Source organism: Ambystoma mexicanum, chromosome 14, assembly GCF_040938575.1.
Source record: "Ambystoma mexicanum isolate Mex_15411 chromosome 14, UKY_AmexF1_1, whole genome shotgun sequence".
NCBI classification, from domain to species: domain Eukaryota; kingdom Metazoa; phylum Chordata; class Amphibia; order Caudata; family Ambystomatidae; genus Ambystoma; species Ambystoma mexicanum.
In genome coordinates, this window is record NC_090940.1 from 473271795 (window position 1) to 473287942 (window position 16148).

The window sequence follows — 16148 nt, forward strand, 5'->3', positions numbered from 1 at the left end:
AAGTCCAAACCCGACTGAACGGCCTCACACATGGCATTCTTGCCATCCTGAACCATAGCAAGGAAACCATCCCGTTCGTCCCCTTCGGGAATATGTTCAGCCGCTAATGCAACACAGTTCCACAGAGTGTGTGTGAAACGAGACAAGGCACATATGGAGTTGGCCACCTGAAGCGCCATACCCCTCGAAGAAAACACTTTTTTCGCCCAGCTGTCAAAACGTTTGTCGTCCCTATCCGGAGGGATGGTAGGATACGATGCCTGCTTTGCCGGGGCCGTAACCACCTGTACCACCAAACTCTCCGGAGTGGGGTGCCTAGACAGGTAGCAGGGGTCGCTACTGGCTGGATGGTATTTTCGCGACAAAGACTTGCCCACTGCCGGGAGACTCTCCGGAGCAGTCCAAGCCGCCGCCACCCTTCTCTGCAGAGCCATATGAAAAGGCAAAACCGGGTCAGTGGGGGGACCAAGATCAAGGATGTCCGTGAGATCATCCTGAACGAACTCCCCTGGGGGAGCTGACCAACCCAAGTACTCGGTGACCCGAGACATAAGGCGCCGATATGAAGAATCGGCATGAGTGCCAGGCTCCGGCCTACAAAACTCCACCTCCGGAGAGGTGTCCAGTCCACTGGCATTATGCAGCGACTGCCTAAGGTCATCAAACTGGCTATGGCCCGAGATAAGCTCATCTGGAACTGTAACCGGAACCAAGCTGCCATCAGAGCCTTCATCACCCTCTGAAATGTACTCCAGGCGGGGAGAGGAAGACCTCTGGGGACCAAAGGGTTACCAGACATTTGGTCGAACCAATTTGGTCGAAAACCAAATGGTCGAATTTTTTATTTTTTTTATTTTCACCCCTTTTTTTATTTTTTGGGGGGGGACCCCCAACCCCCTTTTTTTCTCTAAAAACCCCTTTTTTTTAAAAACGAAAACCCGAAAAATAAATATATAAAAAAAAAAAAAATTCGACCATTTGGTTTTCGACCAAATTGCGTCGACCAAATGTCATTCGACCAGTTTTCAGTCTACCAAATGACTGGACACCGGACCAAAGCAGTGCCGGACCTTAGCCGGAGCCTTTCTAGGGGCTAACCCCGTGCCACGGGGCCCCTCCGACACCACCGCCTTGAAGGGCGTGGTGGGCGGCGAACGAGTCGGCGCCGGCGTCGACAGAAAAGGCGTCGACGTCGAGCGAATCGGCGTCGACGTCAGCATCGGCGGCGTCGACACAGGCCTCGAAGCCGGAGCTCCGAGCGTGTCTCTCGATGACCTAGGCGCCGACGGCGTCAACGACCCCCTCGGAGGCGAAGCCTCGAGAGAAATCATCGACAACCTCGGCGCCACAGGCGTCAACGTCTTCTTCGAATACGGCACAGGAGCACGCGGTCTCGAGCGGGAATGGCGAGAACGGCTACCCTTGTCCGATCGGGACCTCTCCCGCGAGCCGTGCCTACCACCCGAGCCCGAAGGCGTATGAGCGGTGTCTCTCGACCGGTGCCGACCGACCCCACTCGGAGGCGCGGACGGACCGGTGCCCTGCGATTCAAGAATCGCTAGCATCTGCTTCCCGAAGGAAGCCCATTCCTCCGGTGTCGCTTGCATGGAGGGATAAGCGACCCGCCGACAGGCGGAGTCCTCGGAAGAGGACAGCGAAGGCGATCGATGCCGGCGCTTCCGGGAATGCCTCGAAGAGGCAGAGGAGTGGCGAGACCGACTCCTGGAAGGAGACCCACTGGACTTCGCACGATGACGCGGAGAGTCGCCCCTCGAGTCATCCGTCGAAAGCCCCGCAGACCTCGACTTCCAGAGCTTAGACACCCGGCCTACCGACAGCTTCTTCTTGTGTTCCTGCAAGGCCTTTGCCGTGAGCGACTGGCAGTCGACACAGTCGTCCGTATCGTGGGCCTCCCGGAGGCACCAGAGGCAGGCGTCGTGCGAGTCCATGACCGACATCTTGGACCCACAGTCCCCGCATTTCTTGAAGCCGGGACGCGGGGTTGAAGACGAAGTAGACATCGCCACGAACAGGTCTTCACAACAAACCTAACAGGTTCAACGAACCGAGAATTGAAAACAGCAAACTCCAACGAGTCGAGGCATACCGAGATTCACAAAGCGAACATGTTCGCGGAAAAAACAGAACTGAGGCTATGGGCGTCGTGCGTCCTACTTCTCACATCGGGTGACGTGGGCCGTCGGAGGAGGTCCTCGGGGACGGCGCATCGACGTCATCGACGCAGGCGCCAAAGATTTTCCGAAGCAGCACAGCTGCGGACATTACCTGTCATAGATATGGAATACGTCGGAGGACCCAATCCCCTCGAAAAGGACTTTCCTACAGAACCATTAGAAGGAAACTCTATTGATGTAAATCTCTCTAACTTGCCAGATGTCAATGCACTGGTCTCACCCTATTACACTTCCACCACATTCATAACAAGCCAGGGAACAGAGATGGACAGCCTGCCTGAACCGGTCTATGTACTGGATTCCAGTGCCAATTTACCTGCCAATGACTTGCTTACACTCCTTGCTAAGAGGGATGCACTCTCACTGAAAATGGAAGAAATTACCAAAGACCAAGGCGACATTAAATCTACATTGGCTCAAATACCTTTCCTGATCGCAGCTAAAACAAGCAAGTCACTGTGTCCTGTTCCCCCTCCTTCAAAGCTAATACCAGTAACTGCAACAAATACTGTAAGGTCATCATCTACTAAAGCAGATGATGAGCCTACGTCTCATGTATTGCCCCATACTGTAACGCTCACCTGGTATCCACAGGGATGCCACCCAATCTGGCTGGACTGCTTCCGACCTGGACCCACTCCATCAGGTTCTTGTTCTGCCGAGAACCTAGTCTGGAATACAGGAGTACTGTTTTTTTTTTTATTATTTCATTTAGTTTGTACAAACTTTTTGAAAAGATTTCCCATCCCCCACTTACATTGTGTCAGGGAAGCAGAGTAGGAAACTATTTCATACAAATCTCAAAACACATTGACCTATACATCTTCACAAGTTTCCACCTCTTATCTAACTTAATATTTCCACTTTTCAAGTCTATGTTCGATTTAGAGTTTTTGTTTCTTCCATGCCGGGGTCTCAAAGTTTCCCCCTAAAACAGTGTGCAACAATCCAAATCAAGCGATGATCAAGACCCAGAATGACCCCTGCAACGTGCAACCTTTGGGGGAATGGGCCATGCTGTATACTACTAACTTTAGCTCCTTTTTTAATTGCTCTCGACTTCTGACCATTTTCCAGCAATTGCAGCAGCTTAAAGTACTCGGCTCCATCGATATTGTCTGCATTGAACTGCCCTTTATGGGCCTTAATTGAATTCTCTTCACCTTCAGTAGTGTCATTGCTTAAATCATGTACGCCAGCTCTGTCTGCCATTGGCCTATCCCTCATTATTTACTGAAAAGCAAAAAATACACTGATCATTCAGGGGTCTCAGTAAAAACAGACAAGACCCCCGCTTCCACAAAAGGAATTAACAAATCAGAAAGAGCTATCCTGAGGGATTTACAAAAAACTATGAACCAAGCCTTGATTGAAGAACAAGCAGCCTATTTCTGGCAGCCGGAACATACCGTGAACGGGGCAAATTTACTTCTCATCTCAGAACTTCAATTAAGATGGATATCCTGGAACACGCGTGGCTTCCACTCTTTCCTTACTCACCAAGAGGGATTTTAAACTATTGTAGCCAGTGATGTGCTTATGCTGCAGGAAACCTGGTGTTCTAAATCCTTACTTCAGGTCGCAAACGGAAAAACAGCTCCTATTTTGATAATAACTGTATATGATCCACCTGGAAATACACAAACTAAAGTTATACATGCTGCAATAGATGAAATAATCACACAGTGGCATGCTGTGTCAGCTTCAAAGGGCCATTTTTCTCGCGAGAGTTTTAAATGTAACAGGCCTGCAGAATAACCACTCTCACCTGTATTGGTATGCCCGTCAGTTGTCTTGTAACCTGAAAACCCTTGAGATGGTCCACCTCCCTTCAGTAAATAACACCAAAGAACAAGAACTCTATACTTGGACAAATGGGTCGGCTAAATCGCATTTGGATTATATCATGGCCAATTGTGAGTCTACCACTCATTGCAGCCCTGTCTCGATTTGTTTCAACAATTTAAGTGAACGTGCAGTTCTGAACTGGAGTTATCATTTAGATAAAGTTTGTAAGAACCTGATCCTGCGAGTTCAGGTCAGCCCAAATGTGCAGGGTAATCGCTTGCACTGGTCCTCTGCCAACATCAGGGACACCAATGCCTTGTTATGAAAAATGTAATATTGAAACTGCCTTAACAACAGCTAATTGGGACCTGGAGCACATGATAAGGAATAGAGTGCAAGATTCGAATACAAATTGTTATAACTTTGTGCGATATATCTCTACAAATAAAAGAACCCTCTATGATCCAGCTATTGCGGCCAAAAAACACCTAAACAGCAAGGCACGTACTCAGATCAGGCGCGACCGCACTGAGTGACCAGATGAAGAAGAGCCTTTTTTTTTTTTAAACCTTTATTTTTGGGTTTTTTAACGTGATACAACTTACACACCCACATTAGGGTGGATTTAACTGTGCGCCATACCCCCCTCCCACCTCCCCCTACCACCCCTCTCCACTTCGCCTCGTCTTTCCGTGTCTCGACGGGTATGTTCTGCTCTTCTCCACTTCTCTCTTTCAGGAAGTTAAGTTGCTAGGTTAAGCTGCTTGCTAGATGCCCTCTATTCATTGGGTATTTGCTGGGGAAGGAGGAGTTTCCTCAGCTTCAGTCATCAGGAATAATATCACTGGGCCCCAGATGTCTGGTGGCTGTGCATGTAGGGGCAACAATTTAACGAAGTCTGTTTCCACGTCCTGGCAGTAGAGGATGTCCCTGCGCCAGTTGGAGACTGTGGGGAGGGGTCGTCGACCCCAAGCCATGGCGACTCTCCTGCGGGCGAGTGTTAATAATAGTCCTGCAAGTTTTCTTATTGGTGCCGATAGCAGTCTCGTCATTCCCAACAGAGCTGCTGTCGGGATGGGTTGTATCTCCTCCCCCACGATTGCCGTTGCGCCTCCAGGACCTGGTTCCAGAACGGGGTCAGTTTGGGGCAATCCCATGCAAGGTGGACAAAATCAGCTATGGGTGTTTCACATCTTTTGCATTTTGAGGAAGACTCATGGTGGTGTTTGTTCGCTTTTGCTGGTGGAGGAAGTTAAAATGGATCAGTTTAAAGGGTGAGTTGAGAGCTATTTTTTGCGTTTGTCTCAGGATGCAAGTCCAGTCTTCCTCTGGGATGGTTATTTGTAGGGACTTTTCCCATCTTGCTTTTACACGGGTATTGTTAGGAGTTGTGTCAGTGATAATGGATCTGTAAATTTGCGACACCAGTCTGCCTTCTCCTTGCGCTTGAATTACATTGTGGAGAAGTTGCCAGGTCGGAGGTTGTCGTGGAAAGGTGGGCAGAAGTGCTTGTAGGGTTATCGAGTTCTAAAATAGATGAATGTGTCGAGGGCGGTGTTTCCGCCTCTCCGTTTTGCTTGCTGTGGGGTCATGAAGCCGTCCTCAGTGAAGAGCTCTCCCAGGGTGTTTATGTGTAACTTCTCAACCTATTGGTGGAAGACCCTCTCTGATGTTAGCAGGACCCCTGGTATAAACTTGACGGGGAGAAGAGGTATCGCATCGCGTTTGCACCTCGTATATTTTAGCGATTCTCTTCCAGATCTTGTATGTTGAAAGCACTATGTTCATGGTAGTGCTGGGGACCGGGATCTGGCTGATGATGACTGCTCTCAGCAGATTGGGTGTCGCCAGGGCCCGCTCTATTTGTACGTGAGGTCTAATTGCTTGTGTGGAGTACCAAAAGCTGAGGAATTGTGCCTGTTCCACCCAAAAGTATTTCTCTAGATCCGGGAGGGCCAGTCCACCGCTTGACACCGGAAGAGTCAGTGTTGAATATGCAACTCTAGCTGGCTTGTCTACCCATAGAAGCTCGAGGACCATGCTTTTCAGTCTCTTCAAAAAAGATTGTGATAGTAGGATGGGAATGTTGGTGAATAAGTAAAAGAGCTTCGGTAGGATCACCATCTTAGCCAGAGAGGGTCTTCCCCACAGGGTTAGTGGCAGGGTCTTCCATCGTGTGACTTTTTCCTGCAAGGTTTTTGCAACTTCTTCGTAATTGTCTCGGAATACATCTTGATAGCTTAACGACATCTGTATTCCCAGGTACCGAACTCGGGATGTTTCCCATGTGAACTGGAAGTCGTCGGCAAATGGCTTAGTCGCTGGGGTCCGCGGAAATATGATGGATTTTGTCCGATTAATTTTTAAACCTGAGGCTGCTCCGAATTTGATGACCTCTCTCATGACTGGGTTCAAGTTTTCTGTGGGGTCACGTATGAACAGAACCACGTCATCTGCGTATAGAGGTATGATTAGCTTGTGCGGGTCTATGTTGAGCCCCCTGAGATGTCGTTCTCGTAGGTTGGAGGCTAGTGGTTCCATTATCAAAGCGAATATCAACGCTGAGAGTGGGCAACCCTGTCCGGTGCCACGTTGCAGCTCTATGGGGGCTGACTTTGCTGTCCCTGCGATGATGCTGGCTTGTGGTTTGGTGTAAGTAAGGATACCAGTTTGATGAGGCTCATCAGGCTCCTAGTCCCATCCTAGTGTGCACTGCAAACAGAAACGGCCATTCTACAGAATCGAATGCCTTCTCGGCGTCGAGTAGCACCGCAATTGCCTGTTGGGAGGGGTCTAGAGCTTCGATGATGCCGAATAGTCTTCTGATTCCGAAGGTCGTGTTGCGACCGGGTATGAATCCTGACTGGTCCGCAAGCACCAGCGCGGGCTTTAAAGGCAACAACCTGTTAGTGAGCACCTTTGCTAGGATTTCGTTGTCAAGGTTGAGCAGGGAGATGGGGCGGCATGACGCGCATTCCTCTGGTGGTTTACCGGGTTTATGTAGGAGGACTATGTTGGCTTCATGGGTGGACTGGGGGAGGACTCCTTTTTCCAGTGCCTCCTCATATACCCCAGCCAGGAGAGGGGCCAAGGTGTTAGCAAATGCCTTGTAGAATTCTCCCGTCAGGCCATCTGGGCCAGGAGCTTTGGAGTTCGGGAGGGTTTTGATGGCCTCAATGATCTCCTCTGTCGTGATGTGTTCATTGAGGGGTTCTCGCAGCTGCCTTTCCACCCAGTACAGTTCCGTGTTTTCGAGGTATTCTAGCGGGGTGTTTGAGTTCGCGTTGCGTTTGGCACTATATAGTTCCTGGTAGAAGAGCCTAAATTCTTCTGCAATTCATTCGTCGGTGTGAGTCAATGCGCCATGTTTGGTGCGTATTCCTTCTATTGGTGTTAGTTTATTGTCAGCCTTTATCAAGTTTGCTAAGAGGGCACCGGATTTTTGGCCTTCGCCGTACTGTCGAATTTGACCATTGCGGTTCAGGAACTTTATTTCGCGATCTGCTGCAGCACTGCATTTTTGTAGTTCCTCTTTTAAGGCGGCTTGTGAACCTGGGTTGTTCGTGCTCGTGTATTTGTGCTCAAGGCGTTTGAGTTGCTCTTCGCTATCTGCCAGTTCACGCCTGATGTGTTTGAGGATGCCGTTTTCTTTAGCAAGGCAGATTCCTCTGGTGAAGCACTTCAATGTTCCCCAGATCGTGCTCGCTGAGGGGACAGAGCCCATGTTGGAATCTAGGAATGTAGCGATCTCTTCCCTCAGTTCAAATGCTAATGCCCGATCCTGCATGGAGCCTGCTTTAAAGCGCCAGCGCTGTAGCGGGGACTTGGGGTTGGATGGGTTGAGGCTAAGGATTACTGGAGAGTGGTCGGAGAGAGCTCTCGGTAGGATGTGGCAAGGACCGCACACCATTGGTCCGTTTGCTGAGGTAAATAGGTAGTTGATCCTGGAACTCGTGTTGTGTACTGCCAAGTGAAAGGTGGAGCCTTGTTGATCTACATTAGATGTTCTCCATGCGTCTTTAAGGTCAAATGCTCTGCAAATTTCTCTTATTTGAAGGCTGGCTTTGGAGATGGGTTGTGGTGTGGTCCGCGATCTGTCTCTCACCGGATCGAGTGCAGTGTTCATATCGCCTCCCCAGACTATAGTTGTCGGGTCTTGGGTGGAGAGGTGGGTCAAAACCCAGCCAAAGTTGTTGGGGCCGTCCACGTTGGGCCCGTAGGAGTTGACAAGGATCATTTTTTGGCCTGCCACGATACCACACACTAGCAGTGATCTGCCTTCGGAGTCTTTCTCTGTGTGGACTAGCCGGAAGTTGGTTCTTCTGCTAATTAGGATTGCGACCCCTCTGGAGTAAGATGAGTAAGAGGAGAAGTATCAGTGGCAGCCCCAGCTCCTAGCCCAGAGGTGGTCTTTTCCAGGAAGTAGATGTGTTTCCTGGATCATGGCCACATCGATCTCATGTCTTTTTAAGTATTGCAGGATCTTTCTGGTTTTAGACGGGATGTTGCCTCCTCTTATGTTCCATGTTGCGACTTTGAATGGGATGGGTTAGATTGTATGTTTGCTTTGATTTTGCTTACATCGTTTGGAGAGGTTGTGGCTAGTTTTGACCCAGCGATTTGGCATGTGTTTAGAGGGTTTCTTGCTGGTTGGAGCAGTAGAGGTGTTGATGGCTGGTGGGTTGGAGGGCTGGTGGGGGTTGTTGAACAGGCGGCGCATTTCCCTCCCATTCTTCCTGGTATTTTCCTTTCACGGGCAATCCCCAACTTGCCCATTTGTGAACTAGTGCAGGAGGCGGTTCCTGGCGTGTCCAGGTCGTCAACTGCTATCCCTCCCAATAACAAAAATCTGTTGAGTGAACAAATGCTGTGCTAGGGGCGCTCGGGGCTTCCCAAGTATCCCTGCCCCGCCGTTATAACATTTTGTGCTTGTTCTGGTGAACTCGCAGTGGTTTACTGGAATGTATTCCGTCCCTGGCCTCTTCCTGTTATAGTGGGTTCCTGGGGTTTCTTTCTCTTTGTGGACGAGGTTGCTTGGGATTCTGATCGGGGCAACCTATCTGGTCTAGGAAAGTGCTCGCTTCCACTGTTGATTGGAAAAAGTGGACCCTCCCGCTGTGCTGCACCCTGAGCCGTGCCGGGAAGAGCATTGAATAGGCCATTTGGTTGTCTCTAAGCCTTTGTCTGATATTGGGGAAGGATCTTCTCTGCGTTTGGACCGCAGGGGAGAAGTCAGGGTAGAATTGGACCCTGCCCCCGTCATGGAGAAGCTCCCCTTTCTCCGTGGCCAGTCGGAGAATGGTGTTGCGGTCCCTGTAGTTAAGTAGTTTCGCAATAATTGGTCTGGGTGGTGTGCCAGGGGCAGGTCTGGTGGATGGAATTCTGTGTGCCCTCTCTACGATGAACAAGTGGGATAAAGCTTCCCGACCGAAGAGGGATATACAGAGTGACTCGACATAGTCTTCCATTTTCATCTGTGATTGGCGTTCTCTCACTCCGATGATTCGGATATTGTTTCTTCTTGAGCGGCCCTCCAAGTCTTCGCACTTGGCAATGGTCGTTTTCATTTGGGCCTCCAGTCTGGACACTTTGCTCGATAGGGTTGTTGCGCCGTCATCCAGGTTAGAAAGCCGTTGTTCAACTTCATTCAGGCACTCTGTATGAGTATCTATGCAGTGCTGCAGGAGGTCCACTTTAGATGAGAGGCCATCCATTTTATTGTTCAAACTGCCTATGCCTACTTTCAGTTGTAACAGGAGTTCTTTGATTTCAGCCGGGTTGTTCCCTGTCTCCATTTGTTGGGAGCAGCCAGCAGTGGGCTCTTGGATCATCCTGTAGTCGGAGGGCTTTCTGGGTCGTGCCACTTTTGAAGGTTAGTTTCCTTTGGGATTTGTCTGACTATCCCATTAGGTCTACGGAGCTGGTAAAGGGTCTAGTTTGTAGTTTCATTTCTGCCGTGGCTTGGACGCTTTACTGAGTTCCCAGTGGGGAAGGGTAGCCTGTGCCTGTTTGTGGAGGGCGAAGGATGGAGGTTGTGAGATGAAGTGGCTTTTTTGTGGGGTGCGACCTGGTTGCAGGTAATGGGCCCTCCGCCGTGTCTCTTGCTTTGCTTTCCAACCGGGACGGTAGGGCTGGTGCTGAGAGGGTCAGGAGGTGTGCCCGCTGAACTCCTTGGAGGGGGTATCTGTAGAGTGAGTCCCCTAGCTGCCTCTCGGCGGTAATGGGCGTTGGATGATTCCTTGCTTGATTTGAGCTTCCCAGAGGTCCTGACAGCAGGAGGTATGCTGGCAAATCTGTGTCTTGCGTGGTGTTTTTGGTGGGAAAGTCTGTTTCTGTGGTTATAGGGCTAGGGTGAACCCTGCCGAGGGGTGTGGGCATTTTCCAGGGCCCCTTCCGCCAGCGGCGGTGGATTTTCAGTGCCGGGAACCGTTAGGAGTCTTTGCTATGCTGTGGATGGGGAGGGGTCCGCCGCGTGGCGCTCAACCACGGTGGTTTGCTTGTGGTGGTCCGCACCCTGGGGGGGGGGGCAACGTGATTATATACTACTTGGACAGCGCTCCCCCACTTTCCCCCCGTACTTTAATCCGTCGGCTGGACACTGGGCACCTCTCTGCTGGCGTCGTCGCTGGCGTGTTGCGTGGCTCCTGGAGCTGCGCTGGTGCTCGGATGGCCCCAGGTGTCCGCGGCGGGCCTGAGCTCCACGCCGCTGGTGCGGGAGCAGGAGTCAGAGGCTCTGGCGACACGGAGCAAAGGGGGGGGACAGCCTCTGGTCCTCTCCAACTCCTTCCCCCGACCCCGCAGCACGAGTGTTCACCGCCGGCGTGGCGCGAACGGCCAGCGCCTCCTCTGGAGATGCTTCGCAGGTCTGTCTGGGGTGGGGGAGGCGGGGGGGTCCTCCACGCACTCGCCGGCAGCCGCTGCTTCCTCTCTGCTTTCGACTACGTCGCAGCCCGGGGAGCGGTTATGAGACACAGGGCGTCCGGGACGTGCTCGCTGTGGGAGTTGCCTGGGCACTCCGGCGGCCTGCGTGGCTCCCATGGGTTTCTCGGCCTCAGGGCTAGGCGGGCTGTTTGGGGGCACTGGGAGGCCGATTTCCCCCCAAATTTCATAGGATGAGAGTCAGGCGAGTGGGGGGCCAGGAGCAGAGCTGGGTTATGCGCTGATGTACCGGGAACGGCAGGATTCTGTAGGATTAATCCGGGGCTACGAGGGAGCTTTGACCATGGCAGCCATCTTGGTTGGCCCTCTAGCGCCCTAGATGAAGAAGAGCCTTAATAAAAAACTGGCCACTCGCTACAAAAACTGCTCGTTACATAAAGAAATCCATCAACACATCAAATTAGCTGCTAATGTTCACCTGGCTAAAAACCAACGACTCGCGCAAGTTTTTGTCACATTTCAACGACGACCGCAAGTCATTGATGCCTGCTGAGCTCAATCTTATAGCACAAGGAGCGTGGTTTGTGGTATCTATGCTCTATCCAGAGACTCCATACTGATAGTAAATCATGGAACCCTGTGAAATAAAATAATGCCTCCCACTGTGTTCGACTTCGAGGAGGACACATTAGTCAACATAATCACAAAGCTAAAGAGCTCCCTTGCCCCGCGACCTGATGGCATATCAAATGTTGTCATGAAGGCCCATCCAGTTCTCTGGGCAAAAATATTAGCTACACTATATAGGCACATTGAGCTCTCGGGAGAAATACCTCCCAGTTGGCGTAAATCAATCCTGGTACAGATATTCAAGAGGGGCGACAGATTAGATCATCCAACTACCGCCCCCTAGCCATGATGGATGTGAGTCAGAACATTTTTGCAGCTGTATTATTAAAAACCCTTACTAGAAGGGCAGAGAAATCTGCTCTTCTAAGTATTTGCCTAACTGGTTTTAGAAAGTCATACAATATTGTGCCCTCCAGTTCCTAATTTCAGAACCAACCATAAAACAAAAGCGTCCCCTGGACTGTTGTTTAGTCAATTTCAGCAAAGTGTTTGACATAGTACCCATACCCTTGTTGTGGGAAAAACTGTCAGGATGGGGTATACATTAATTGCTACTATACCATATACAACAGCTGCACACAGATACGGGCATCTCAGTTTGTCTAAATTTAGCAGGAGTTCAGACCAATTACTGCCAAAAGAACTTAGGACTCAAACAAGGTTGTGTACTTGCTCCCACCCTGTATTATCTGTTCACTGCTGACTTTGCTCAAGCCATCCAAAAAGCTAACAATGTCCCGCCAAAAATAAATGGTAAGCGTATATCATGGCTAGCATATGCGGAGGATATTATACTTGTTGGGCAAACACAAATAGGGTTACAACGATCACGGTATGCGCTCATGGAGTATTCCACGAAAAAGCAAATGATCATAAATACAACTAAGACAAAGATTATAATTCTAGAAAAGTGTTCAAAAGGTGAGGGGGAAAAATTGGAATTTGAAAGGTACTAGCCTGGAAAATGTCAAGGAATACGCTCCTTATCCCACAGCATCCTACTATGGCGAGAAAAGTATTGGCAAAACCTGGAAAAAATCGTTAGTGGTAAGACATTACATCATGCACCAGGGTGGATATAATATCAAAGGCCTACTGGAGATTTAACACATGTGTATCATACCTGGCATATTGTATGCTCTTGCTGTTTTACCACTTCAACTGATAACAAACATGGCTAGACGGATTGAGGGAAATATCTTAAGTACAGTCAGAAATCTCCCCAAATCAGTGCCGGGTGAGGCACTCAACCTTGAATATGGGCAAACCTCCTTGCTGACAAGCTGGTCTACTCAAAGAACTTCTGGGGAAAAACATGGGATTGGAAAATCACAATACCTTCATCAAAGAATTAAAGATATCGGCCATGGCACATCTTGAGGAGTTAGATTTAGCAGAGGATATCATTAATAAAAACCCCAAGGAGTATTAAAATCAAATCGGCTCAATGTAATCAAGTAAAAAACATTGAGAAGCTGCAGGGGATTAGACGGCACAACGAATACTGCCTTTAGAGCTTTCGCTCCCATAAACCATGTTCTTACCTAACCAAGTACTGTACAATGGAACTTAAACGCTTTATACTACGCCTAAATCTCCTCACTACTATGGAGTATATGGGATCTTGGAAGAACATACCATTGGAAAAGCGCATTTGTGGTCTCTGCCATACCCAAGTGGAAACTGTTCAACACTTATTGACCAACTGTACTTTCCTTAAACCATGCTATCAAAAAGGGTATGGGAAGATTGTAGCTAATATTGAGGATGTTGCCCAAGATCAATTTTGGGCTACCCTATTCGGTGCAGAATCCATTGTTATCACTGCAACTGCCCACGATATATGGAATGAAGCAAAAAAATAGTTTTAAGAATCACTGAATTTGGAAATTTATATAGACTTTTTATTGGTTTCAAATATGAAATGTATTGCAACTTGCAACAGTTTTTATCTTATGTTTATTTGCAGTGTTCTCTTTTCTTTTTCTATGTGCTTAAGGTTTTATGTTTAAACTAATGCACAATAAAAAAATATGTAGAAATATTTATAAATGTATTTATTGATTCCGCAACCAGTCTAAAATCTGTGATGTACAATCCCACCCCACAATTCTGCGCAGTGAACTTTGTGAGGGGTCAGAAATGTGGAGAAGCCAACTTAATAGAGATTTTCATAAGAACCCATTTTAGTAACACAAAAGGGGTTGACAAACGCCTCACTATCACTATCCCATCCCTGACGAGGATTTCCCTGCCTATCAAAATAAACTAAAGGAAACCCTCTAACAAAAGGAATCTGTCATCTGTCCTCACACTTATACATACAACAAACTTAACAAGGTAATGTATGGAAAATAAAATATAACAGAAATAACAGTTATTTTCAATATGAACCTGGTAACTGTTTCTCCTTATAACATGGGTGAAATCCCCAAACCCAGATTCAAACAGGATTTTCAATAAACAGTTCAAAATAGGAAATTTTCGTCTTGCAACAAAGTTCTAATGATAAAGTTCTTCTTTCTCCAAAAGGAAAGTCTCTCACTTGGACTTTAATCAACATTTCAAAATAGTCAACAAGTCTTTAGGCCTCTTCAGGAGATGGACGGTACCCCTTAAATCCGGCGGTAATGAAAATTAGCGTCACCAATACTACTCCACTGGATTACGAGTTAGCGCAAATACCGCCGGATACAAAACGTACCAACGCTATTACAGCTGCAGCTGGCGCTATCACAGCTGGCGCTAATAGCGCTGACAACACAAGGCGCAATAACAGCCGCATCACAAGTGCATGTCCAGCAGTTTAAGCGCCAAAAACTGGTGCTAATGCAGCCAAGAATTACCTCAAATGAAGCAACAGGTGCATTGAATGCACACCAGAGGGCTACATAAGACACACCCAAGCCCCAAAGACTGTTAACACCATTCTGCCATTCATTGCTGCAAGCTGGGACAGGCCGCTGCCCATGCTGCGGCTGGACCTTGAGATGCTGGACAATCAAGCCAGGGCACTGGGAGTACAGGGGGCAGGGGGGAGGAGGAGGAGAACCGTCCAAGCAAGGTGAGCATCCATTCATCAGGGTCAGGCCATCACCCTGGGCCTTAAGCGACACCCACCCTTTAAGACCATCACCATGCTTCTTACAACAATCCAGGAAGACATAGGGAGCAGGATCAATATCTGTACAGCTGTGGCCCCACTGGTGAAGCTGGTGACAGTCTTGTAGTTCCTGGGGTTAGGCACCTTCCAGCACTCTGTGACCATGACGCGGCATGGCACAGCCCACATTCTGTGCAGTTCTGGCACAGGTGCTGGATGCCCTCCTACGGCACGTGAACCACCATATTGCACTGCCCACCACCCTAGCCTGGGTCAATGACAAGAAGGCAAGATTTTATGCCACCGCCCAACTGCCTAATGTCATTACAGACATTGACTGCACACATGTGGCGTTGGTGGTACCCCAGGCCCATGAGGCCATATACAGGAACCGGAAGCACTACCACTCCCTCAATGAGCAGGTGACATGCGCCCCTGACCTCACCATCACCCATTGCTGTGCCTGCTACCCAGGTTCCACCCACGAATCCATGGTCCTACAGAACAGCACACTGCCAGGATACATGGAGAGGCGCAGAGGACAACAGACATGGATAGTGGGTGAGTACGATTACCACCACATATCCACAGTGAAGCACCAGACCAAAATTGGGGGGCGAGGGTGGGATTGTGACACTGACAAAAAGCATGGCATGACAAGTGGAGGCACTAGCAGCACCTACACCAATGACAGGGGTCATCCAAGGGAGCATGCACACATCGGACACACTTGGACACACACGCTGATGTACACATACTACCGCCATTACAATTCACACAAAACAACATGTACCACAATGCATCAGGAATGCGGCACTGCACACATCCACACTGCAGCACCCAACCGCAGGCCTGCGAGTTCCACAGCGAGTGCAAGCAAAAGTATGCATATCACCATTGACTAAGGCTGCACAGACATCACACATACACATTGGAAGGGAGGGATGTACACATGCATGTACATGTCGACCAATGTCTAGATACAATGTGAGAGCATACCCATGTATGAGACAAGTGACTAATGTCTATATGCCACCCCATGCAGGTAACTCTGGATATGGTGTGGCTGATGACCCCTGTGCATGACCCACGGATGCCACACGAAACTGCCTACAACCATACCCACAGCCGGACCCGTGTGCGCACCAAGCACACCTTTGGACTCCTCAAGGTACAATTCCGGTGCCTAGATCGCACTGGCGGAACCCTAATGTAAGCCCCTGACAAAGTGGCCAAAGTTGTGCTGGTGTGCCCAATGCTACATAACATTTGCCTGAGCAGAAATGTGCCACTACCTCCCGACGCAGACATGCCACACCCGGACGAAGACGCAGATGAATAGCATGAGGCAGGAGGCAGAGCAGCCACTCCCAGGGATGACATGATGGAAGGGAGACTGGCCCAGCAGGCAGTAATAGACTGTTTTTTCTAGTACAATACCCTGCCTCTGTCCACTTCCAGCACTGCGAATAAACTGCACATGAACACAATCAGGAATGTCCACGAATGAATGATGTTCAACAAACTTTGATCTAACTTTGTGCACCAACTAT

General features: G+C 49.2%; 1 protein-coding gene across 6 annotated transcripts in view; it reads right to left on the minus strand.

Moving 5' to 3' along the window:
* ATG2B (autophagy related 2B) overlaps nt 1–16148 on the minus strand; it is a 5509925-nt gene that overhangs the window by 1858146 nt on the left and 3635631 nt on the right. For 4 of the 6 annotated variants that reach the window (XM_069637689.1, XM_069637687.1, XM_069637686.1 and 1 more), the window contains one exon: nt 2777–2866. The exons of the other annotated variants lie outside the window; for them this stretch is intronic. In XM_069637689.1, coding sequence (XP_069493790.1) covers nt 2777–2866 — 90 coding nt within the window. The remainder of the gene's footprint in view (nt 1–2776; nt 2867–16148) is intronic. 6 annotated transcript variants of the gene reach the window in all.